The 26,912-nt window shown below is 42.3% G+C and overlaps 1 protein-coding gene across 1 annotated transcript in view; it reads right to left on the bottom strand.

Moving 5' to 3' along the window:
* Window positions 1-5,821: 5,821 nt before the first annotated feature.
* tbkbp1 (TBK1 binding protein 1) overlaps window positions 5,822-26,912 on the bottom strand; it is a 47,139-nt gene continuing 26,048 nt past the window's right edge. The window contains exons 4-10 of the mRNA XM_084040260.1: window positions 23,697-23,801; window positions 21,196-21,343; window positions 18,321-18,523; window positions 16,601-16,662; window positions 11,928-12,043; window positions 8,858-9,645; window positions 5,822-7,690 (exon numbers count right to left, since the gene is read on the bottom strand). Of these exons, the coding sequence (XP_083896386.1) occupies window positions 7,562-7,690; window positions 8,858-9,645; window positions 11,928-12,043; window positions 16,601-16,662; window positions 18,321-18,523; window positions 21,196-21,343; window positions 23,697-23,801 (1,551 nt within the window). The 3' untranslated portion in view covers window positions 5,822-7,561. The remainder of the gene's footprint in view (window positions 7,691-8,857; window positions 9,646-11,927; window positions 12,044-16,600; window positions 16,663-18,320; window positions 18,524-21,195; window positions 21,344-23,696; window positions 23,802-26,912) is intronic.

Below are 26,912 nucleotides of genomic sequence, written 5' to 3' on the forward strand. Positions count from 1 at the left end.
GAAGGGGCGTTCATCACCGAGGTGAAGTTCGGTGTGTCCTGCAGTGAGATATCGGTGTTTCACAATGTCGTCGCTAGACACGCAGATTGCTGTTGCTGGTTGTACAAATCAACATAAGTGCTTATATTCAGTCCCAGCTGCAGAAAAAGAGAAGAGACCGTGGTTGTGTTTCATTTTCAATGACAATGTGCCGGCTACGGTCCGTGTTAACTTGTAGCCACAAGCCACATAGGCGAACCATAGCGATACATCCACGTAAACATTAGCGCATGCTACCGCTAACGTAAGCGGCATCCTCTCCATCTCTCTCCAAGTAGGCGTTGACAGACGGAGCTCATTAGCATTTAAAGGTGCAGGCACAGAAACAGCCTGTTCTCAGCAGAGCTCATTTGAGCAACTTTTAGACAGCTGGAATTCAGGACCACGGATGGGTTTGGGGCAATGCATATCAATGTTGTTGGACCTCTGACAGCTTTGTGGAATTGATGGAAATCAGTATAATATATTTTTTCTAAATACAACAACGCTACAATGAAGCTCTATGAGCACATCTGTGAGCTGAAGGACTTTAATATGAACGCATTGTTCACAGTCAGTTGCTCCGTTTGTTTCACACTAAACAGTGTGAGTCTGCTGTGGTGTGAAGTGTGTTGGACAGCATTCTGTGGTTTATGTGGTTTATGTGGCCATCTAGTGGGCTGGTGGAACATTTCCCACATGGAAACTGAACAGGAGATGGAAATTGTTTTTCTTTTACTTTTTATATAAAAAAACCCCCCACATCTATCTATCCATCTATCTATCCATCTATCTATCTATCTATCTATCTATCTATCTATCTATCTATCTATCTATCTATCTATCTATCTATCTATCTATCTATCTATCTATCTATCTATCTATCTATCTATCTAAAGCTCATCAGGAACACTTCCTTAGTGGCTGTCAGCATATTAAACTCTGACATGACTCAGGTTTGTTATGAATTGCCATTTAAGTAGTCGGTGAAAACTGTTAGTTATTCCATTTGCCGTGTTGTTGCTGAAGTCGAACCGTGTGAAGAATGAGGCCTTCGTTTTCACTTTCCCTGCCCTGATTTTTCACCTTTCCTCTTGTCTGTGGTTCAAAATCCAAACTCGGCACCAACAAGACACAAATCCATTTATTTTAAGAACAAAAACGGCTGATTTCAAAGGAGGCAATTTAAAGGAGAAATAAAGCAGTCTGTGATCCTGTAGTAGCTTACTATTGGTGACGGCAGTGCGTTAACACTCAGCAACCACAACACAGGAAGAAAATCCACCAGTGTTAACCTTGTGTGCGCATTTGTCCCACATAAAAAAAAATAGACATCAAGTGAGTTTTTTGAATCATTCATATAAAAACGACATAAAAAAACAATATAAATATACATAAAATAATCTAGTTAAATGCGCTTTCACGTATCTTTTTATGGCTCTTCTTTTTTCGCGATAACATTCAGAAATGTAATAAATGTTTCCCATAATTTAAAAACAAAAGGCAATTAATCACCAGTGAGCCGTAAGCTTGTTGCCAAAAGCAACAGGGAAGAAGTGATGTGGTGAAGATTATAGGAAATAGAGAAATGACAAAAAAAAGGGTGACTTCTAAGAATTCAGGGTGTGCATTTTTAAGATCATGCGTGTGCATGTGTGTGTTGGTGCGTATTTACAGAACCGTGTGTGTGTTGGTGTGTATTTACAGGACCGTGTGTGTGTGTCTGTGTGTGTGTGGAAGTAAAGAGGAGTTGTTGTTTTTCGGCAGAGATGCGGCTTTTCATCACTTATTGACTGAGTGCTTGTGGTTTTTCTCTGTTCAGTCTAACTGCTCGCGTATGCTGCCTATAGCTTCTTGCATACGAGTCTTGGGTTTGTGGTTTTGTGGCCCGGATGGGTGGGTGCACTTTTCTTTTTCCTGAGGTATGCTTTGCATTGAGTTTAGGGGCACCGAGCTAAAGATGTAGGTAACTAACTTGGTCAAAAGCTTGGCAAGGTCGGGGGTCTTTCTTTTGATTGCTTGATTTAAAAAGAACTTGGAAGTAAATCGGTTGATCAATTCTGAAATAGTGGTGTCATGCTTTGTGTGCAGATCAAAGTCATGAATCACAAACACATGCTGAAATAAAAAAAACGTTATAGTTCATCGCTGATGGCTCTTTGAATGGTTAAATACTTAACGTACAGATAAGTAACATCATGTACTCAAAACAAAATTTGGGATTTGAAACACATTTCAATAAAGGTCTCACTTAACAAAGCCGTCGAGTTTCATTCATTCATCGCAGTAGATCATCAAGAAATGGCCGCGGGTGTTTTAAAAATAGTCGTCAAGCCTGCTGTTATAAATGAAGTCATTCATGAAACTAAAATGAGGTCAAGCAGTCCGTGAGATCTTTCATTATTAAACCTATTTTTGGAACCTATTTTATTAATTGAGCGGCGTTGAAACACCAAACTACGATTGCAGATTGGAAAGCCCTCTGAGGCAGATTTGTGATATTGTATGAATAAAATAATTGTATACATTAACCAACTTGAATCTAAATATGAACTCACAATCTAACACGCTGAAAGTGCATTTTATTGAGGAGATATCTGTAATCTATGAAACATGAATATTAGCTTTTAACACCTGCATGGTGAGCCACTCCTGAGTGGTATTGATGGGTGATCGGGGCTCAACAGTATCAGTAGCCCATTCAACATTTTGATAAATTGGCAACCAATTCTCAGTCTCCGCTCTAATTCATCCCAAAGGTGTTCTATCGGGTTGAGGTCAGGACTCTGTGCAGGCCAGTCAAGTTCATCCACACCAAACTCTCTCCTCCATGTCTTTATGACCTTGCTTTGTGCACTGGTGCGCAGTCATGTTGGAACAGGGAGGGACCATCCCCAAACTGTCCCACAAAGTTGGGAACATGGAATTGTCCAACATCTCTTGGTATGCTGAAGCATTCAGAGTTAATTTCACTGGAACTAAGGGGCCAAGCCCAGCTCCTGAAAACACCCCCACACCATAATCCCCCTCCACCAAACTTTACACGTGGCACAATGCAGTCAGACAAGTACCGTTGTCCTGGCAACCGCCAAACCAAAAAAAAGGCTCAAGACTCACCTGTTCAGACTTCACCTCGACTTACTTTATCGGCAATGATACGTTGTGGTTTCTTTGTTTCCTTCTTTTGACAAATGTACTTATTGTAAGTCGCTTTGGACAAAAGCGTCTGCTAAATGACCTAAATGTAAATGTAAACCCAGACTCGTCCATCAGACTGCCAGATGGAGAAGCATGATGGGTCCTTCCAGAGAACGTCTCCACTGCTCTAGAATTCAGTGGTGGCGTGCTTTACACCACTGCATCCGATGCTTTGCATTGCACTTGCTGATGTATGGCTTGGATGCAGCTGATCGCCATGGAAACCCATTCCATGAAGCTCTCTACGCTTTTCTTGATCTAATCTGAAGGTCACATGAAGTTTGGAGGTCTGTTGACTCTTCAGAAAGTTGGCGACCTCTGCGCACTATTTCTGCAGAGATAATACAAAGGTCAATCTAAGCTAAAGTGTTTTAAAAGCATGACTATTATTATTATGGAAAATATATGAAAATTATTCTAAATTTTCACCCCAATATTATGTGCTTTTTTGAGATCCTTTCAAACTCCTGAAACAATTTCTATTTACATGCATCTCATGCTCTGAATTTAAGATCAATAGAAAAGGAAGATGCTGAAATGTAGCCTGAAATGAGCAGGCATTATCATTTGTGCACAAAGACGCCACGTCACACATTTATTTCAGTGCATGTTCCAGTTTATTTGTTAGAGTATTTACAGGCAGAGCGAGAAAAAGAAGAAGTGACTCCCTATGTACCTCCGTCGCTGCCGTCTTTCTCATTATCACACTGGTGAAAGTTCTTTAAACGGCAACAGTGTTACTTGCCATTAGTGTCGTGGAGAGTTTGTTAGCGCTGAGGTCTTCGTGTGTGCTTCGTGTTACCCAGGACAACAGCCAGACCCACGCAGTTACAGCAGAGAGGAGCTATACAAGAATTTTAAAAAACAACAAAAAAACTCTTTGTTGGACCTAGCCGTTTGCCTCCTGAGTAAAATCTGAATTTTTAGTGATTATTTCAACGATGAAGACATTTGTTTAATCTTACACCGACAGATCCGATCTTGTCTCTCTCCTGTTTAACCGAGGAGACGGGTCATAAAAGTAAAGGGAAAAAAACGAAACGGATGAGATCTTGACAGTCGGTGGCCACAAAAAAAAACCTTGAACTAGCGATTCTGATCTTGATGTGCGGATGTGTGCAGCATAAACATCAGCGTGCATCAACACTGCTGCTGCTGCCGGCCAGCAGGTTGTGGTTTTGTCAAACATCCCAGCAACCTGGACCACAATGCAACATCTTGCCACACACACACACACACACAGTATGTCCTCTGTTTTTTCAAAATGCAGGAAGTGTATTTGTTGTCTTTGGTTGTGAGCCAACGTAGGTCCTCTGACTGGGAGGGGGGGGTTGTTTCTGCAGGCTGTAGTTGGATATTAGTTTACTACCACTACTTCGTGAGTACTTGTGTATAATTCATACGTAGTGTGTGGTGGCGGCTAGGATTATATATATTGATTTACAGACACTCCAATTTGAAGTCGTTGAATAAGAGAGTACACGTTGCATTAGCCTTACACTTGCAAAATACCTGTCTGTACACAACTGTAAATATCCTTTTTTTTTTTTTTTTTTTTTTACACAGAGTGATATAGGAACATACATACAGTATAGAATAATCCAAGCCCTCTTCAATTTAATGGTCAAGTATCTCTGTACCGCTTTTGTAAATGATCTTTTAAAGGACCATTTCAGTTTTATTCTAGTTTGGTTCCATCGATAACAATAAACACCAAGTTAATTGCTCGGATCTCAGAGAGTCAGGTGATCAGACCGTCTGCGACCGAGCCATCGGTTTAATCCGTATGAAGGGGTGACGAAGACGATTAATGGGGCGGGACAAACAGATGATGCTGTGTGAAATGTGTTGTTGTTTTTCAGGCTGCATTTGAACTTCGCCTCATTTCTTGTGAAATAGTTCTCAGGGTTTTCCCCCAGGACGTGGTTTTGTGGAGGTGGTAGCTGCATTTCCTATTTGTAAAAACTCAGGTTTATATTTTTATTTGTTTATTTAATTTGTCAACATTGTGACATTCTGCAACGCTGAGCTGGTTTTTTTTGGAGGGGGGGGGGGGGGGGGGGGGGGATTTTTAAAATGTTTTCAAAATGCTAGTTTCTCAAGATTACCAACTGCCACTTTAATCTCTGCAAAGCAAACATAAGGGATCAATCAATCGACTGCATCCAACAATCCTGACTCACCTCGTCTTGTGGTCAGTTACAAAGATAAACAATACGAAGCTCAATTCTTGAATATGTAATAACTTGTTTAGGGCCTCTAAAATGTAAATTGTCTAAAGGATTTCAAATGGCAACTTTTGTTGCATCAAATTCAACTTGGGTAAACTTTTGTCCTGCAAATTTCCAGCACTGACCAAAAGCAAGCCGTCTTGGCATTTTGAGGGAACTGGAAGCCGAAACCCCCCCAAAATGGAGGAAGCTATCGTAGCCATTCACCCTTCACTTTAATTATTTAAAATAAAATCTGTTGTCCTGTTATTCACCAAGCTAAGCAAATTAGCTAACAAGTTTGCTAACGGGGGGGGGGGGGGAGGGGGGAGGAGTGTAAACGGATGAGCTAGCTATTAGCTCGCTAGTGACAACGATTCAGCAACTCGTCTGGCTTCGTTTTCAGTAATGCTAGCGCTCTCGCAGATCTCAGCAATCAACCAGGTGAGTACGATGTTTCCATTAACTGTCCGAACCCACTGAAATAAACCAGCTAGCCTTTAATCTGAGATTCCTTGACCTCCGTTGAAGAACTCTTTCTTTCAACGTTCAGGGGGAAAGTCGTCTTGATTGCTCAAGAGTACTTCAGTGGGGGGCAGGGCCTTGAAGCCGTGGTCCTACACCATCCTACTGCCACAATCGCTGTCCTGTGTGCTGTAATCTACCACATTATACCTCTCGGCAACCTCCAACCAGTTTAAATGCATGAGTGTGTGCGTAGGGACGCCCCCCCTACGCTACGTTAGAAACTGCACATGGAACTGAAAGCCTCAGATAAGCTGACATCAGTGTAACTTTGTTGTGTTTTTTTTTCCTTTTTTTCTCAAAAAAACAAGAAGTTCAAGTCCCACAAGTAGATTCTCGAGTTAAGATTCCACTTGTGATAAAAACGAAACCCATGTATCAAAAGAAGAGTGTTATCGTTGCTGAAACCCTGCAGAGAGAACTTTTGCTGATATTTTGGAGATAGAAATACAGTCCACGAAAAAAGTCTGCCGCTTTTCATCCTTGAAGCAGGTCCAAAGTCTCGATCTCATGCATCTGTTTGTCTTCTTTGTTTTTTTTTGTTGGGTGGTCTGGGCAGATGTGACATCAAACTGTTGTTTTTGTTCAGATCTTTAGGAAGACCGGGCAGAATCCCAGTTTCAAAATCTTTTTGTACAGAAAAAGTATCCGACACAGTGGGATTTTGACCTTCGACCCCCTGCTATGTACAGCAGAGTGCAAGCGCATGGGAGAAACGCCAACTTGAGACGTATGACGCATTAACATTTGGAAAAATAGATATTTTTTTTTTGCCGTACAGATAGACAATATAAATAGTAAATTATAAGTGAAAAATATACAGTATGTGGGGACTGAGAGCGGATACGCCAACTTAAAGTGCGAAGATACTTTAGATTGTTGAACGAGCCGCAAGCATAAAGATATATTCCTCATGGTTACTTAAACTTTCACATTCATGTTCTCTAGCTTGTTTTGTGAGCAGATTAAATGTGAGACTGGGATGTTTTACACTTTTCTTAAACTGCCACGGAGTGAAATCGAACCTGCATCAAAACCCCGATCAATCAGTCAGAAACGACTAATCCTGAATCTTTCAGATCGTTTTCAATAATCCAGCTTCCACCAGACCACCGTCCTCGACGCAGCTTCCTCTGCAACATAATCTCCAAGCAGGTGTACCTTGTTTTAAAGCTAAGGGGTGAGAAACGAACACCGAAACAAACCGTTGGACATGCAGCCCCCCTGCACCTCACACACCTCGTCTTTGGCTTTACTTACTTTGCTAAATCAAAGTGCACGACACTGTGAAGCTTAAAAAACGGCACGATACCTGAAACTGCCGGAAACCACGCAACAAGACTCAAAAACTAAACGGCGGCAACCAGAGAGAGCCGGGGGGATTATAGGGCAGAGCTGTCTGCAGGGGCGATCTGGAATAGGACTCTGCATGCGGACTCCAGAGTCCAGGAGAGACCCGTGTTTTAAATTCTTCCGAAATATGCATCCCAGATTATCGCGCGTAGCTAAACCGACAAATCGACTTCCCACTTGGCAAACTCCCTGACAATCCTGTTACATAATCTATAAGAGGAGCTGCGCTGATGTGTGCGGGCTTGTTGCCATGGCAATCAGATCTTGCTGTTCTCCAGGTGGGAGTCGATGTGCTTGATGAGGGCATCGTCAGGGTAACCGATGGGGAATATCAGCTGGCAGAGCGGGCAGCTCCGCATGTCGCTCTCCTCGGTCTCCATCCAGAGCTGCAGGGCAACACGCACACACACACACACACACACACACACACACACACACACTGGAGTTAGACGTCAGGATAAATCACACGCACTCATCGACTTAACTGGATTGCATCAGTCGATCTGTGGGAGGCGACAAAGTCCCATTCGTGAGTGATTATCACGTCTGGATTTTTGCTGTGAAATCGAGCAAATCCAGGTGGAAATGCTCACTCGACCTCTGATTCACTGTTGAGTTTAGAGAGAAGACTAAAAGAAAGGTGTCTGTCTCTTTTGGAATGACTGAAATAAACGCTAGGTAATAAATTAAAACTAACAGTGACTGTGTAGAAGAACATTACGATGGAATGGACCCATCCTCTGTTATATCTCAACACTATTTATTACTCAGATTTGGTGCAATTTTTACCACTGTAGAAATGACAGGAGGAACTTCAGGATCACCATAGGAAAAAAAGTCATGCTGTCATTCGGAATCAAACCATTTCACATTTGCAGGAATTGCAAATGTGAAATGCCGCCCAAGCACATCTGTTGGAACTACTACTCAGAAATCCCCTTATTGTCAGTTTACCCAGGGATACCCACACATCCTCTGAAGGCCCTCGGCCTCTAGTTCCTAGATCCTGGGCTTCCTTTTTTTTGTTGTTTTTTGTTGTTTTGCCTTCTCTGGATGTAGCGTGGGTTGCCAGATTTGGTCAGTGAGTGGTTCTGGTGAAACCGTGACACCAAACCTCCCTTTGAGGAAGCTGTGCACAGCATTTTCACCGGCTGCAAGTAGTTCACTAACTCACTCTAAAACCACAATTATTGTTGCTGCAGTTCCTCCTTTTATGAGATGGAATGCGTTAATAAGCCGTCGAGGTGTTGACATTTTTGTTATCTTTGGACAGAGCCAGGCTAAGCATACCGGACTGATATCAACCTTCTCATCTCACTCTCAGAAAGGAAGTATTTCTGTTTAGTAATTACTTTAAAGGAACTAGCGACATGATAAAGGCGGAGGCCTTTAGATGACTGTGACATGCAGTGTTAAAAAGACTGGAAAGAGTCTTAGTGTGAAAAACAAGTCATTTTCGGTGAACCAGCTCAGCACTTCCACAGTAACTACAGTTGTGACACTCAACTCATTTACATAGATGTAATCCAGATTTACACTTTGTCTGAACTCACGTTGATGGAAGGCCAGGACTGTGCGTGCTCCGCCAGCATGTAGCCCGGCTGTGGGTGGCAGCTGAGGGTGTTGGACCTCTGGGGGATGGGGAAGACTGAGCAGGACGCCGGGCCCCTCATGGCGCCACCAGGCGCCGCAGAAGAAAGCACGCCCAGCGTCCGCGGTGGACTGATGGGATGTGGGCAGGTCCACTCCTCCTCGTCTTCGGAGGACTGCGGGGGCTGGGGGGCCGGTGTGGAAGGCGGCGGCGGCTCAAAACGCAGGTGGGCCACTTCAGACAGCGGGAACGGCATCTCCCTTGAGTGGCGCATGGAGCTCTCCCCGAGACCCCCGTCTCCTCCTGCACCACCCTGATGTGGTGACGGTGAGCCTCTGTGCTGCAGTCCGCCACGAGGAGAGCCCCCATGCTGGGGCTGCTGTTTGGCGTAGCTTTCTATGTAGGGCCGAGGCTTGGGCAGGGTGGAGACGGGGTCCAGGGAGAAGCGTGGAGGGCACTGGTAGGCGGAGGGGTCGGTAACCTCGGAGTAGCTGCGGCGGCCCTGGAAGCTGGCCCTCAGGTGCTGGCTCGGCGGCCGACAGGAATAAGAGGCCGGCCCGTCGTTGACGTCCAGCAGGGGGGAGCGGCGGTGCATGTCTGGGGAGAGGCGCTGCAGCACCGGGGAGCGCCTCTGCTGGATCGGGGAGTGGTGCGGCAGGGGGGGGACCGGAGAATGGCGCTGGGAGATGGGCGAGTGGCGTTGAGGTACCGGAGAGTGGCGCTGGTGGTGGATGGGAGAGTGGCGCTGGACTGGAGGGAGAAAAACAAATGCATGAAAAAAGACGGATGGAGGATTTGGGGGATGTATACATCATGTGTCATTCATGGCACAATTCAAACTGGATCAAAGAGACTTGCCTCTCTTTAGTTTGTGTTTTGTCTTTGTCACGAAACGCCCCTAAAACAAGGCCAGCTCCATAAAGAACTGCTGTCCCCAGTTTGGAGTGATCCAAACTCCATCCAAGGCCTTTCAGGTGTCTACATAATTTAGCGTGCCATGTGGTGTAACAGCAGGGGAAACATCTGCAACACTTTTGTACCAAATCACTCAGTTAATATGCATTTTATCTGCAGTATTTTACAAAAATAAACCTTTTTACAGTACAATCTTCACATTTTGACCCTCTGTGCATTCATTTAAAAAAATAGCTCTGCACAGTTTGGTGTAATTAGAAGATGATGATGAGTCAGTCACCTCTGTAGAGCTCCACTACCCATACTAAAGAGGAAACATCATTTATGGCTGTTTAGTAGAGGTGTTAAAGGGGGAGGGGGTGTTTGTGCTTCGAAACACTCACTCTTACAGTAAAACACCCAGGAGAAATTTTTATGGCTCCACATGAATTCCCACTTCTCTGATTATTTCAACAACTCACAAAAAAAAATATTTGTTTTGTGTCGTTGGGGATAGCCGAGAGGCAATCGTGTTACTCTTTGCATCCTGTAACTAATTAGAAGAAGTGCCACTCCAGATGCATTTTTCTATATTAATGTGACCAAACACGACTTTGGGGGGAAGTTAGGTGTGTCGGTTTGGGGTTTTCTGTGTTTTCCCCACTTTTTAAAAAATGAAAAGTTATTCATTTCTGAGTGCAACATCATTTTCCAGTTGTACCATCTACAGGTCGGTGATGCCGTGCCATGTGCTTCTGGTCTGCGGTCATAGATGCACAGTTGAGACGTTGTTTGCGTGCAGGAAGGGAAGAGGCGTTGCTGCTGTTTAGCACTTGTGATTTGGACTCAACAACGTGTCCGTGTTAGTTTCTAGCTTGCACTTAAATCGCATCTAATTTCATCATAAAGTGCCAGCGTCGGCCTAATAAGGAATTTTGTTAAATTTACAAAATATTACGAACACATTTGGTTGTTAACTAATGTTAATCCACATCCAAATATGACTTGGAAATGTCGCGGAGTATTTCCACTCCGCGACATTTTGGTAGGTAATATTGTTTTTTTATTAAGTTTTACATAATGAGGGCTGATAAAATATGTTGCACTTAGGAGCTTGATATTTATTTTTAGATAACATTTTGATTTCATGTTAATAATACATGTATTATTAACTCTGTGTGATTTGTTTGACTTGTACAGCACTTTGGTCAACTTTGTTGTTTTTAAATGTGCTCTATAAATAAAAGTGGATTGGATTGGATTATAATGCTTATGTAAATAATCCAGTATCTCTTAAATCATTTCTCTTTCTTTCTGTGAGAGACAAACCACAGAATAAACCAAGTTTAAGCATTATTCACATTTGTTTATGTAGACATAGCAATATTGTTCTCATGAGTTGTTAATTCTTATTCGATACTGGAATAGTGAACATCTGAGAATGTGACAAACCAAGTTGCAATGTTATTTTTAGAAGAATATAATATAATATGGTCATCCAAAAAAAAATGTTTGAATAGTCTTTAATCTAACATTTAATATCTGCAGTCAAGCCACATGGGGGCGCTCGAGTGTACGTATTCTTCTGATAACTGTAGCTACTTATAACGTCTAATATGAAAGGCTAGCATGCGTTCCGTTCGTTTTGCTAATAAGAGGAAATGCCAAGAATGAACATCTTAAATTAATTTATTTAACATGTGAATGTTTTAAATAATGATGCGGAAAACAAAGTTGCAATGTAAATATATATTATTAATATAGATTAAATATAGCTTCTAAATGGCTGGTTAACCTCTTCAAGATAATTTTAGTTGATGCGTAAATGGCAGTAAAAAAGGAACCTTTCATAAATGCACAAACTCACTCTTGTCATGATTTATAGATTAGGCCAACTGTGAATTAGGTCACTACAGTTTTTTTTGTCTGGTTTCCAGAAAAAGTTTGGGACTATCAACAGTATACAAACCGCTCCTGCAGTACAAAGAAACAAGTACAAACAAACTTGATACCATCAATAATTAAATCATAAAGTCATACTCATCAACTTTTACACGTAGTAATCTTGTGTACTACTCTGTTTTAATCCAGCCAGGATATATTACATATATTAGATATATTTTTCCCACCACGCTAACCTGGACTAGCCTGCTCCTGCGACGCTTTCCTCAGGATCTCCGTTTGCTTGCAGCTCAGCGCCTGGAGGCGTCCCAGCTCCTCCGTCAACTCCGTGTAGGCCAGAGCCAGGTTCACCCTGCAGGCAGAGGACGCAACAATAAACACACAATCACAGACACACGACAATCACAGACACACGACAATCACAGACACACAACGCCGCCCTGGCAGTGGAGCTTACTACGAATATTTAAAATTGGACGTCAATCAGATGTATGAAACTCATTGAGAGGCTCATCAGCTCATATTTTTAGAGCAAGTCACGGTGCATAATGTTTGAAGTGCATAATATCACACGGTTTCGTGCAAGATGTGTCACGACTGTCTCGGGGGCCGCGCCGACGGAGCCACTCTATTTCAAGACGCAGTACACGAGGACGGTGGGCTTTCCGTGCTTCTGTGCCTTTCAGCCATGGCAACGAGCTGACTTTGAGTCAAGTCATTAGCTAGGAAAACTGATCTGAGCATCACGACGCAAAGTACACCTCCATGCAGGCGTTACACAGGCCGACCTAAGGAACCATCAGATATTTACTGTTAGTGGTTGAAAGTACAGACACTTTGAGGATTCTACTCAGATAGAAACCACTAAAGCCGTCACTGCCAGCTGCCCTCAGATCTGATAACGCGCTGCTTATCTCAAATGTCTAACCAGTTATCATCAACTCCCCCAGTCTTGACCTGAAATTCATTCACCCCAGCACTGATGGCAGGAGATTACAACGTTCACTGCAATAGTGGTGAGACGAGAAACCCTGAAATCCAACCCTGAAGTCATTTTCTTCTCTTCTTCTATCAACAGCAGCGTTTCAAAGGTTTCATTCTTTTCATGAATGCAAATAACAAATGTGAAGCTAAAGGGTAACTTTCACAGGATATTAAGACTTTTTGATAACATCCAGGTTACAAACTTCTATGTTCTTCAGAATTAATAGTTTTGCACATCTGCAAAACCTACATGCTCACCACCAACCATCTCATACGTTTTCATTCTTTATTAGGTAAATTAGGATTTTAGCAATTTCATGCTTTTTCTTTAAAATAATTAAAGAATAATCATTAAAATACTGTGGATTGTCTTTTTGTGTATGTACACAAACATCTACCCCTGAAAGTTTTCATCCATATTTAAATGTTTAAATGAAGACTAAAGGAGCAGAAAAGACATGAAACACGGATGTTTTTGTAACCGAGTGCCAGTCTCAGATCTGGTAAAGATGAACCAATTTTAAACCCTTTTTTGTTGATCTTAATTTGACTCAACCTCCGTAGAGATTGTGGCAGATAAAAACACACATCCTGGATGATTTCTGCAGCATGAACAGGAACAAATGTGAATTTCCACTGCAGCAACAAAACAAAGAAGAAGAAACAAGACAAGAAAAGAAAACCACTTGCCTACACAGCAAATAAAAACTTGAATTAAGTGTCTTCCCCGGCGCGCCCACGCACCAGCTTAATCAAGTCTTCCCACTTGTGTGTCAAGCCTGTTGCTTGGTACATCAGAGGAACACGTCTTTTTGTACTAATAAACAGCAGATTATGGAACTACCATCTTATTCTGCACCTCTTCACATTTTATCTGCAAAGCTCTGAAAAACATGCATGTTGCTTCTTCACACCCCCTTTTTGTTTTTTTAAACCCACCTCGCAGCTGCTATGGGTTCATCACCCCAACATCTCAAATAAAAGAGAACACACATTTCAAGGAGGCTAAAAAAAACAACAACTCACAACTTCCACTGGTTAGTTGGCTTTCGCGAGTGGCCCACCTACTTTTCCCTGCTATGACTCACAACCCATCCCCCCACCCTTGTGGTCGGTGGAACCTGTTGCTGACATTGACATGGTTCTGGGGTCTTCTGAACTCTGCAAACATAAAGACCTTGAATGCATCAGTAGGAAAATAACACTGAGTAGGTGACTTACTGGCATGGGGGGTGGAATATAATCTCCTCTCAGGTGACTCTCCACTTTCACGACTTCTTTTCTACTCTGTCGTACAACGATTGTCTCTGTTTACATTGATGCACCTTCCCCCCCCCCTTTTTCACACTCGTATTGTCTCACTTCTCAATTTTGCTGCTTGCTTTTTGGTGTTTTGACAATCAGTGTCAGGCCGTGACGCCTCTCGCTCACGGTAGTAAAGCAGGCGTGTGAACAAATAAAAAACGTCTTTGAAATCAGGCCTTTTGGTTTTGTCCCCACGTGTCTAAAAATACTCGTAGACGTTTTTTCTAGCAAGCGTGTGTTCTTGTGCATTTATTTTGTTTTTCTCTCCTTGTAACCCTGTGAACACACTGTACAGTAGAGTGGGTAGGTGGGGCGTGAAACATGCAGATGCAGCATTGATGAAAGATCTGCACCACTGAATCAATCAGATTCAAAAGTGTGTGTGTGTGTGTGTGTGTGTGTGGGAGATGAAGTGAACTGTGTGGGCAGAAAACTGACCTCTGATCTGATCAGACGTTTCAAAGACAGAGCTGCTGCCTGTGAGATCTGAGTAATAATAAATGTTCTTTTTCAAAACCTGCCGGAGCTCAGTCACTCACACTGAGTGTGTGTGTGTGGGGGGGGGGGCTTACATGCTGATGTGGTGCTAACATATTCTTATACATTTGTAACTGTGGTTGTGTTTTAAGATATTCCTCTGGCCTGGTTAGAGAGTGGCAGCTTTTCAAAATATTTCTTATCGAGGTGAAAACGATACCAATGGAAAGTTTTTTTTTTTTTGTCATGACACACAAATTAAATGAATCCATTCAGAGCTGTTGATGATAGTGTTAAATAATGACAAATACAGCTCATGATGGGCGGGTGGGGTGGTGGATGGGTCCAAACAACACAGGGCGGGTGTTCTGGACCGCCCGACCCAAAGTGAACCTAAAAACTGTCTGTTGCTTAACCCTAACTTTACGTAGTTATTTTAATCCTGACCAAGCGGTTTTCCCTAAACTATGCGGTTTTCTTGCCTTAACGGTTGAATAGGTAATTTGGAAAAAACACAGAGATTTTGACTTTGAATGCACCTCTGAATTGAAAAAGTCCCGCCCCCTTCAACCAGACCTCAGGTCAAAGCCACTCCCAGAACGCCCAACGAATGCTCAAGATCGGCAATCAGGAAGTAAACATTGACAGACAGGCAGGCCGTCCAATTATTTTCTCCGACCTGACGTTTTTGATTGGACGGGGTTTTTACAGTCCTGCTTTTTTATTTTTTTTTATGTCAGAGCTTTTCATTTATTCATTGCTATTGTTATGTTGCGAGGATGTCAAGTAATATAACACAGTGTTTCTGTATAGAATCAGCTACTCTGTCTTTAAGCTAACTTAGGGCAACTTTAGGCTTTTATTGGCCTAAAAACGCTACGTATTTATTTTAATCCTGACCAAGACGTTTTTCCTAAACCTAACTAAGTGGTTTTCTTGCTTTAAGCTAACATTAGTTTTACTGCCGAAACCGAACTAAACATCGATTTCTAAAGTGATTTATAGGAAACAGCTCTTGTTTTCTGAAAGCTGAAGAGGGATTAGTCGGGGGGGTATTTCGACACAAATCTGGTCATGAAAGATGTGACTGGTACAAAACAGACAGAGAAGAGAGGAAAACATTACACAAACTTGCACTAATATAAGATAAAACATCAGTTTATTAATCTTTAGGTGAAGGTTTCATTAGTCCATCGATTCAGTTGATTCCAGCGAACCAGAGTAGCTTTTAAGCTTCACGGTGGAGGCGTGCAAGGAACAAACACGGGCTGAATAATACACCTACAGATCGTCACGTTGTCCCTGAATATTATCATTATTATGGCAAAGGTGGTGCGTTAATATGCTCCACAGCAAACCTTTCTATATCAATCAGTGCAGTTTACACTAAACCAGCCCAATTACGAGAAAAAGGCGCAGGCACTGTAGGTTTTCAGTGGGAGTTAAGTGATATTGTTGAGTAAAACCAGAAGGTGACTGAGGTCTGGAAAAAGCAGTGGGTTTCCACCACACCGAGCATCGAGCTCAGCCTCACCTCGCCGCTTTGCTTTCAGTTTGCTCCCCATCGAAACACCTCTGGGGTTTCACTGTGTGGGAGACATCTGCCCAACCTGCTGTGGTTTTTTTACTTTTTATTTCACCTGTTAGCACCTTCTTAGCAGCCGTGCGATGCTCGGGGGGGATACCTGACGAAGGCATGAGGTCGAGCTGCTTTCTTTCCTCTTTGTTTCTTGTTAGCGACGGAGAAATGAGCAGAAACAGCAGCTTGTTGCTCGCTGCTGGTCTGAGTGGCTTCGGGCGAAAGAGAAGAGACCTAAAGTCTCACAGAGATGAGGACACAGGACAGGGAGGCGTGCTACACTGTGCTTACGCTGCCCCCTACTGCTCACTGGAGCCTCCTGCCAAAACGAGCACATGTTTAACACAGAAACAATGGTGTTGCAGCTGAATGCACACGTCTACAGTAAACAGGAAGAATAACACCCTCACTTATTAGTGATGAAGCCAGTTAGCTGGTCATGTTTCAAATGAGGGTTGTCACAGCAGGACAATATCTCTCTCCAGCCTGACATAACTAGCTTTCCTCCCATCCCGGTTGTATTTCTTCCCCTCCCTCCCCCAGAGATCGGCCGTGGTCACTTACTGCTCATCTCCCACCTTCTTTATCCACTCCACATCACACTGCTTGCACGGAGAAGTCATTTCCTGCCGAAGTAGAGCGTGAAATTAGATTAGCATGCAGGTGCTGGTAGTATATTGGACAAAATCTGACAGCACAAGCCCATCGAGGCGACATGTTTGAAAGGTAACGTCGTCAGAAATAAAGTGGACGCGACTGAAAGTGGGTTCCTGGTCATTATTATTACTCAAGCACTGTGCGTGTTTAAGTGCAACTGTTTTTATGACTATACAGTATGTGTGCAGGTGAAGTCATCCAAGCATTGCTGCCAATTTTGTTATTTTTTAGCAAACAAAAAGTGAAAGAACTTAATTTGGAAAGTTGAGATTTTGTCCTACTTTTAGAGGCTAATGAGAAGCTGTGACGTGGCGTTTAATATATATATTAGCACGAAGACAGCTAGCCTTGCCCTCTGAAGGTAATAAAACCCACCGAACAGAACCAGGCGGCATCCTGCCGTTCTGACAAGTGAAGCAAAAGCTGAAGTGCCTTAAACATGCAATCTCGCTGCTGGCCATCAGGGGGCGACTCCTCTGTCTGCAAAAAGCAGTCTGATTGCATGGGACCTCTGCAGACACCATTACATTAATGGTATACATTTTGTATACAATCTTTTTTTAATGTTGTATATTATACTTTTAACCCTTTTCACAGAGTGCGTTCTGTTCATTTAAGTTAAATGTTAACTTAAAAATGTCTTATACAGCGTTTGGTTCTTCTTAGCTCCGCTCTCTCACGTCTAAGTGAAGCTTCACATTTAATGTACAGCGTGGTATCGATCTTCCCGTCTAACTCGCAAACAATTCCTGTATGGACATTATTGACTGCAGCACTAATGGGGGGAAACTGTAGATGCATATGCAGTCCTCTGTCAGGTCCTGGCTGGAGTCCAGATCCACTGCTGTGTCGGGATCATTAGTCCCTTCACAGCTCAATGCCTACAGCTTGACACTAAACTGGCAAGGTCAGGGTTTGTGTCCCACCGGAGCCAGAAATATATGTCGCCGTCTGGTGCTTTTTAAAGCTCTTTGACTAACGGTGCTCATCATTTTTGGATGTTATTGGATGACCACCGCTGTATATGTATATGTGTTAACCTAATCTGGGGTTTTGCAGTATCACTTCTCTTAACTCTTAAGAGAGTTTTCACAAACACTTTAAATATCTTGCAAAGTTGCTTTTCAGCTTTCTGCACCCTTGACTTTAACTCACAAAGTCCCAAAGTGACACCTACATGCACACTTCACAGACGGAGCTCATTTCTAGCTCACTTGTTTTTGTTTCTAAACGGAGCTTCATATATAAAGCAAGTTATGAAAATACTTTTAATTAAGATGATTAAATTATTTTTGATGTAATAGATGTTCTGTTGAGTTTAATGCACATTTAAACAAACGTAGGAATCTAAATGATGTCAGATTAATCAAATTATTAATAAAATGTGTTTGCCCTTTTGAAGAAAACTGTGAGAGAAAGAAAGGGTCTGTTTGAATAACACTACTCCTCATCTTGTATATAGTTTTGTTATTGGATGACCACCGTTGCATATGTTTTAACCCAGAGTGCAGCAGACAGATTACATAATAACGTAATCTGTTGGGCTTTTTTTGCACAATGGCCCGTTCCTCCTGCTGCAGTGCATCCCACCTCCCCCCGTGTTGCTTGAAAACGAGCGAGCGCTGACCCTGTCCCTCTGGCTGTTCTGCAGCATCCTCATGTCCTCCTTCAGTCTCTCGCACTCCCCCTTCAGCTCGTCCTCCCTCTGACACGCCCCCTGGGCCTCGCGGCGCGCCCCCTCCAGCTCCGCCTCCAGCCGCTGCAGCTTCAGGTCGGACAGGGTGTCCAGGCTGCGGGAGCTCTGCAGGGTCAAAGCCGGGCAGTCCAGCACTGTGGAGGAAGGAGAGACCAACATTTTCACCAGTTCTCATCGTCATGTTGTTGCACAATAGATTAGCGTGAAAGAGTCGACTACTTCCAAGGCCAGGCAGCTTTTCAGCTTGTACCTGGTGATGTGATCTGCGTGGGCATGTTGGTGATTCAGCTCCGCTCACACAGACTCCAGTCCTTGAGCCAGAAGACACTGTGTATATCAGCACATCGGCTTTTATATCCTCCCGCCTCCTTGTGACTGCAGTCGCACACTTATTACACTCATCAGCAGTACTACCTTCCAAACTCTGACTCCTCACGCAAATTAAGGCGAGGAACTACAGGAGAAAGCAGCGTTCATCATTGATTTGTCCATTTTTACGATTTTTTAGAGATTTGGCTCGTCTTATTTTTAGACTAGTGGAATCAAAGCATCCAAAATACACATTCAGGTGTTTGTATTGCTCAAAACTTGGACTGCAAAGGATAGTTGGAAGTTTCATGGTGATGTTGTTGTTGTTGTTGTTTTATTATTATATAACTGTAATGACTTCAAAATGTATAGAATTTTACTAAAGTTTCCTGTTTCATATCATATTCTGAAGGTTTTTTATGTTGTATATCATTCATAGCCTCATTTATACAACATTTTATACCTAAAAACTCTTTAGCGGTTGTTGACAGTATTTTTGGATTTATGGTGTAATACATAGAGATTTCCCTTTTATACGTGTTTTACTTTAATATGTCAACAAAATAAAACAAGAATTTTCGTCCAATGTTGAGATTTCTGTTGTGGAATTGTGTGTAAATTAGCAGATATTTCATAAGATGATTACGTTTTTTGTATATTCAAACTAACAATTTCATGAAACTTTCAATAAAAAAATGAATAATTGGCTTTATGTCAGTTTCAAATGGGGAAGTTTAGAAACAAGCACCTGCACCCCTTTTTTTGACGTTAATATGAGTGTGATTCAGAGTCACACCCCCCTTCCTGGAGGTATACCATCATAAGCCTTCATGGCGATGACACATTCCTTCTCGGTTTCCGTCAGCCGCCCACATCTTCGAAGAGGCCGGAGTTCTGCATGTACTGACTCTAGAACAGCTTAAGTTGAACACAATCTGTTCTCCAGCAGCAGCAGTCTGCATATTTTATCTGCTGTGCTGCAGTCTCAAAGTGAGGGAGTCTGCTGGCTCGCTTTATACGGGTTGAAGGTGTTATTCACACGCTTTATTTTTTTTTTTCCTCTCATAAATGCAGTGAAAGCCGTGTCAGTGACCTGCATTTTTTTAAGCATCCTTGAAACTTCTACAAATTTCCGAACCCACAGGTTTTCGAACATTCAGTGACGCAGACAGACATACAGATGGAAGCAACAGGTGCAGTAACACTGAGAAATCCTCCTCAAATTTGCAGTAGCAGGCATCAACAAATGTTCGGGATTTTGGAGGTTTTGTTTCTGCGACTGTGACTGGGGAGTTGGAACGAAATGTCCAATCTGGTTCTCTGGATTAACTGACCTCAGTGCTTCTCCGGTCAGATTGTTGGATTTGATTAATGATACAAAAAAAAAATGAAAAAAAAGATGTGCCGTTATTAGAAGAGTTTTTAGGCTGGTTAAATGTATTTTCTTTAACTTTATTTATGTATTATTTATATATTTATTTTTAAATGGATTCCTGGATGCGCTCACATAATCACATAATCATCCACCTTTCCTGATATATTACCATCAGTACAAATCCCTTCTTACTGAGATGTTCTTGGATTGAATTAAACCTGAGAAACATTTAACTGTATTCTTGCAGCTTTGTGTGATAAAGTTTATGAACGACTGAAAATTATATTAAAAGGGGAAAATAAAGTTTACAAAAAACATGTATAGCGCTTACGTTTTTAATAATAATAATAATAATAATAATAATAATAATACATTTTATTTGTGGCGCCTTTCATGGCACTCAAGGACACCTTACAACAACAACAAAAATACAATAACAAAACAATAACAATAAAAGAATGCTAAATCACTAAAAACAAATCTGCAATAGACAATAATGAGAGATGCATGGGGGGGGGGGGGGGGGGCATAGAGAGTTAGAGGGACCTCCAAAGTTTTTCTGAATATATGAATATATCTGTAGTCACTCTCCGTCTAAAACGCTGCGTTTCCGCGCCTGTCTCTTTAAGACCTCCTGAAAAAGGCCGGTCTGCTCTGATTGGCTTGTGGGAAAAATTTGGTGCACTTTTGCAAAAGTATTTCTGGAGCCTCACTTAAAAGGTGGTTCTCTGGTCAATTTATTTATTTAGTGGGTAAAGATTGGGCTACGTTTTATAACATTTGGGACATTTTCAGCTCAGAAAAGGAGGCGTTGTGATGCAAAAGCACCGTTTTGAGAAGACTATATTTATTTCTAAACTTTATTTAATCAGAAATCCTGATAAGATTTATATTGTTTTCGAGGGAGCCATGGCCAAGACGAGTGAAGTGTTTGCTTTTGCAAGACCTTTTTGGACTCCATTTTTAGTAAGACGTTGCTCTCTGAATTGGCGATAATCACTGTAATGATGGTAATAGAAGCGGTTGGTTGTTCCCGTCAGAATGTATTTACGGTAAGACCAGTGTACCGGTAGTCCCCGGCTACAGAACTAGATCCTGCGACGGGCAGCGGCGGTCACTCACTGTGTGTGTCCGGGCCGGCGTGCAGCTGCAGGTACTGCATGTCTTTGCTGTGCAGCTGCATGTTGAGTTTCTGCAGGGAGTTGTCCCTCTGCCTCAGGGCCGACTCCAGACCCAGGATCCGCTCCACATGCTTCTCCACCAGGCCAGTCTGGATCACACACATACACACGCACACGGTTCTTTTATTAGTATGTATTTTCAGAAGTAAACATGTAGTTTTAAACCAGTTACACTGCAAGAAAATCGGTTTCTAGACCAGAAAATGATTAGAAACTACCAAACACTTATTAACAGTATTTCTAAATCTGCTGTTTCATTAAAATTAATTCAATACTGTTAACTGCCAACATAAAATACATCTTACATAATATATAATGATATGCATAAATCAGTGAAAAACCAAATATTGGCAAATATTATGTTTTGTTCCTTGTCTAAGGACCCGCATAAATGTAAATCTGGAAGTCTAATATCTTAATATGTAACAAACAGAATGGGCAAGAATGGTAGAATATTGGTTTCTGTGCAGAGAAGAAGACAGAAAATGTAATTTCGTCCACATCAAGTGCAATGTTAATAGAGTGCACATAATTATACGTTTTTGACATATTTGGTTACCCCAGTTATATACTGTACAAAGTCAAAGCTGCAAAACATAATCTCTAATATACTTTCATATCCTGGCCCTGATGTTATAACACTGTTACAATGTGCGCAAGAAGTGTGATTTTATTTCCTCAACTATTCCTGAAAAGTTTGATGTACCGGTTAAAATAATTAGACGCACACAATAATGCACATTGATAAGTTATCTCATGCAGATTAGTTAGCGAGTGCACCGCTGGAAGGTCAACGGTCAACGGGACCCAGTAGGATATTTGGAGGTGCCACAGGGACACAGTGGGCCCTCGGCAGGCGGCGGCTCCAACAGCCATAATCCCTCTGCCCACATGAACGTGCTGAGGCTGCTCGGCAGGAGCTGCTCGATGGACTTCACTCTCATATGAGAGGGTTTATTATCACAGAGGGGATCTGGGGAAGAGCCGCCAGCCAATCTGTGCAGTTGGAAGTGTCTACCTGCTCCGGATCCGCTTTGATTCTGTAACTCGGATACAGTTTTGAAAATGCGCACACATCTCAGCAAAAGCAGCTAACCTCGGCGTGGTAATCATTTCCTGAATGAAAGCATCTTGAGAGATTCACTTTGACTCTCGAACCCGCTGTTCATTTCAAAGCGATCCGATGCATTTCACAAAGCATTGTTTTTTTCCTCTTGGCTGTACACTCAGAGTGACGAATGTAGAAGTAACGTCGAGAGAGAGAACATTACTGTTCCCTTCATTTAGCAGCGACGTGAAGTATTGAGGATAAAATTTCCCCCGATGAGGCAACGGGGAGAAAGTTGGTGTTTTAATTTAGTATGCAGTAGAAATACAGACTCTGCAAGAATGTTATGAAGGATGTCATATGACTGGCCATCCTTTAAAGGACCACAAGTTCATGTAACATACTGTGTATATATACACATAGATATACTGTGTGCGTATATATATATACAGTATACTGTTTGCACAGAGGTGTCCACATGCTGTTCATGATATCAGCCATGCTGCTCAGCAGAATGTGAGACTGATCATGTCAGTATTAGCGGGCAGTGTTGGGCAAGTTACTTCAAAAGCGTAATGCATTATTTATTACTTGTTACTGTCATTTCAAAGTAATTAGTTACATTACAATATTACTGTCTTTGAATTTGAATTTTGAAACGGAACGACTCGTTAACTGGTATTAGATATCATGTTCATGAATGGGATTCGGGGATGAAATAACAGTGACATTTTTCATTCCAGATTTGCCGTTCGTCTTTTTTAATGACCCTGAAGGCGCTGTGTTATGCTGCGAAATTACCCGAAAGCCTGACATTTAGGGGGGGCTCTAAAACACTGTAAATTAACGCTCTGACAGCGTCTGACGCTCGCGTTTTGAAGTAAACCTACTGTTTTAAACTCGCACCAAAAGCGTTACGACGCGGACATAAAAGCGGTTCAAAACCGACGGGGAGAATCGGAGCCTCCGCCTCTTCGCTGCCGCCCCTCAGCTGTTGATCCTCGGTGTGCCGGGTCAGCTGCGCTCTGACCCGCTCCGTGAGTCGGTGTCCAGCTCATGGAGCCTGCTAACAACAGCGCTTAATTAACATAGTGTAGCGTTACACTTTCACACTTTTCCAAAAGTGGAGCGTATGCCCATCTTGCGATCGCGAATGTAGAGTCAATTGATTTCGGGTTTAAAATGCATTGTAACGCGCGTTACTGAGATTTGTACAGAGTAAAATATTACCAGTTTTTTTTTTGTAATGCCTTACATTACCGCGTTACAGCAAAACGTAATGCATCACAGTAATGCATTACTTTTGTAACGCGTTACTCCCAACACTGTTAGTGGGCCATGTGGCGGCTGTGTGGAGTTTATACGGTAAAAGTGGTCTGAATGATCCCTCTGACCATCTTGTCCAGATCCCTCTGGAGGTTGCTCTTCTCCATGTGAATCTTCTCGTAGGCCTGGATCACATCCTCCAGCTGCTCCTCTCTCTCCTTTCTCTTCTGGAGCTGCAGCGAGATACAAAAAGAAGAAAAAGAATAAAGCTTGACATACATTTGCTTTTTTTTGTCAGTTTTCAAACTTCCTCCCAAAGAGAGGGAGGGAAACTTCAACTGTGAGACTCATCAAATGTGTCTCTTATGAAATTGTTGTGTAACCAAAAAAATTTAGGACACCATAATCCTGACGCCTCAGCATGTCTCCCCCCCTCCTCCTCGACAAACGGATAACTGATTTGTGATGATTTCACCGACTCAACGCTGTTAATGAATTCCTTGATGCCTTGCTGATCTGTCACACTGTGGCATAATAAGGTTTGGGGGGGGAGCAGCGGACGCGACGCAGCGGAGAGACTTTTGAAAGCGGAGCGAGGAAGTGTGATCTTCCTGTTGAAGAATATGGTGCCTTTAGACAAACACGGAGGGATGAGAGTGGGAGCCGACAAAGGGAGTGAGATAAACAAAGAGGACAACGAGGTATGTCGCCGCTGCGGCCTGCTCGCGTGTCTATGGCAACATATGCTCGCAGAGCAGCGTCGTGACTCCCGAGGATGGAGACCCTCACAGTTTACGAGAATTAAACAACAAATCTCATTAGCACTTTTTTTTTTTTACCTTTTCACTTGTTTGTTGTTTTGAATGGCCTCTTGGGTTCTTCGCTTCATTTAGTTGCTATTAGCCAGTGGATGTGGGTTCATGTCTGATTAAGTCAAGCAGCCTGTTTTTGAAGGCTTGAAGCCTAATTTAAAGAATAAATCTCCTATTTTACATCCATCCATCCATTGTCTACTGCTTATCCTGTATTCAGGGTTGCGGGGGGGCTGGAGGCGATCCCAGCTGTCATTTTCTCTCAGAAAACAGTGACATACATGGGGATAAGAGTATATATATACATGGAAACGTGATGAAAAATACCAATAAAAAGAAGTCTGAAAAAGGAGCTTGGATTTGCAACAGCCCCTTTAAATATACAACACAATCAAATAAACTACTGTTTTCTAGACTAGAACGAGTGTATTTGATCCTAAAATATACATGTACATATATGTAAGTATGACAATATGAAATGTCTAGTTTATGAGGAAATGTTTTTACATTGCAGGTGGTCAGCGAGGTCATCCGGTTAAGTAAACTGGCTATTGGAGGGTTTCATAGTCCACTTCCACTTCCTGCTAATTGCCGTTGGATGGCACTTCATGCAGTTCACCCACGTGAACCAGCAAACAGGAAGTGGGCCTATTATCTCCTCGTTTCTTCCCCTCTGCTCAGTGTGGACAGTTCTTCGCTGGAATCGTACCCAGCTTTGCAGTAATCGGATTAAAACACATTCATTTAATAAGGATAATAATAATAACCCAAAAAATATTTTGATCCATGCAAAACATGCAAGACCTCAGGACTGTGAAAGGGGAAGCCAGTGCACGTGTTTTAAACTTGCATTGTTTCTAACGGCCACCAGGGGGTGACTCCTCTGGTTGCTAAAAGATGATCTGATTACATAGACGTCTGTGAAAAACTGATTAACTTGAACTCTTTCACAGTGGTTGCAAAAAAACAAATGGCAAAGGCTAAAACCCCAAACTGGAGGCTTGATAACGGTAACTGCATTCCATAAACGTTCTGTATACGTCCGTTTCTTACATACAGCCCATGCCTCATTAAGCAATACATCAGACTTGATATTGTGCTTAAGTTGCTTATATTCTCTAAACTCAAGTAATACACAACATGCTCTATTGCCAGCCGTCTGTTTAATCTGCATTTAATTGCAAAAAAAAAAGTTTTTGCTTTTTTGCTTTGTGACCTTTTAAATTCTCTGACAGCATTTCCCTGCTTCTCCTTGAGAACTGCAAGTCTCCACTTTGCCAACAGGATCAGGTGTGTGTGTGTGGGTGGGTGTTTTAGGTGTCATGTGGGGACATCAATCTGAAAACACACTCACCTTTTTTAAGGAGGCCAAATGGGACAAGTGCACGACCCCGTAATGTAAGCCGTTACATTTTACGGTGAAGTCTCCCGGAAACAAATGTAAGTGTCCCCAGAAGTCATGAAAGCTAGTGTGAGTGTGTGTGTGTGTGTGTGTGTCGGGGTCCCAACTGAGCATGCTCAGTGAGCCGTGGCACCTTTCATCACTCTGAACGCCCGGTGTTGGAGCCATGTGACCTTGTGTGGCCCGCGCTAATCGCTTCTGCTGCTCCCAGAAACTAGTTCCTTCCTCTTTTCTTGCCCTCAAGATTTATTTTTCTAAACCCCTGCCAGTTTTACCTCTGCCTTCCTGCGTCCGTCATCTCTCATTTCTATTCCCCCCACGCTCTCGTTCAGGCAGTCATAGAAAATAGTGGAGTTGTGCTCAAGTATCTCATAGAAAAGTAGTAAAGCTGAATGTTCGTTCTTCTACGATTGTATTGAATAAAAACCGGTTACCCTACTTCTACGTTTCTTTGCTGAGGCGTGCACATTCAGCAAAAAAAAGAATCTTGGCAATAGTTTGTTCCCAATTATAGAGCGTCTCAAAAAATAGATCCCACAGTCAGAGTTTTTCTCCAAAAAACACCCGATTCTCCCACTCAGTCGGCTTTAGTGCTTAATTAGTTCTGGACATCTTTCAGCATTTACGTCCACCAGGGTTGGCTTCTTATTTTTAATTCAATTAATGCAGACGCAGGGATTGAATCCCTATGGGGTGATTGGCTGAAAACGAGGGAGGCATCTGATTGGCTACAGAGAGTTCCTTGTTGAAAAAAATGCATTTGTGAATCCAGCCACGTCAGGAGAGTCTCAAAAATCCACAAATAAATACAGACCAGTTCACGAACAAACGCAAACAAGTTAACAAATGAAAAGCGTCTTTTAAATTCAAGTTTGTATATACATGTAACAACAAACAAATACATTTTTGATGAAAATTTCAAATATTTTTTTAATTCATATATTTATGGATTTATATTACATTTATTTAAAACGAAATGTATTTGTGAGAAGAGAGTCATTTATATATAAATCACAAATACATTTGTGAATCCTTCTCTGTGCATTCATTATTAATGAGATTGAACTGACCCCATAAATCCCGCTGAATTCAAAGCAATGCTGGAGAAAAGAGGACTCTTGCCTGATTTC

This window comes from Eutrigla gurnardus, assembly GCF_963514095.1.
Source record: "Eutrigla gurnardus genome assembly, chromosome: 22".
Lineage (NCBI taxonomy): Eukaryota > Metazoa > Chordata > Actinopteri > Perciformes > Triglidae > Eutrigla > Eutrigla gurnardus.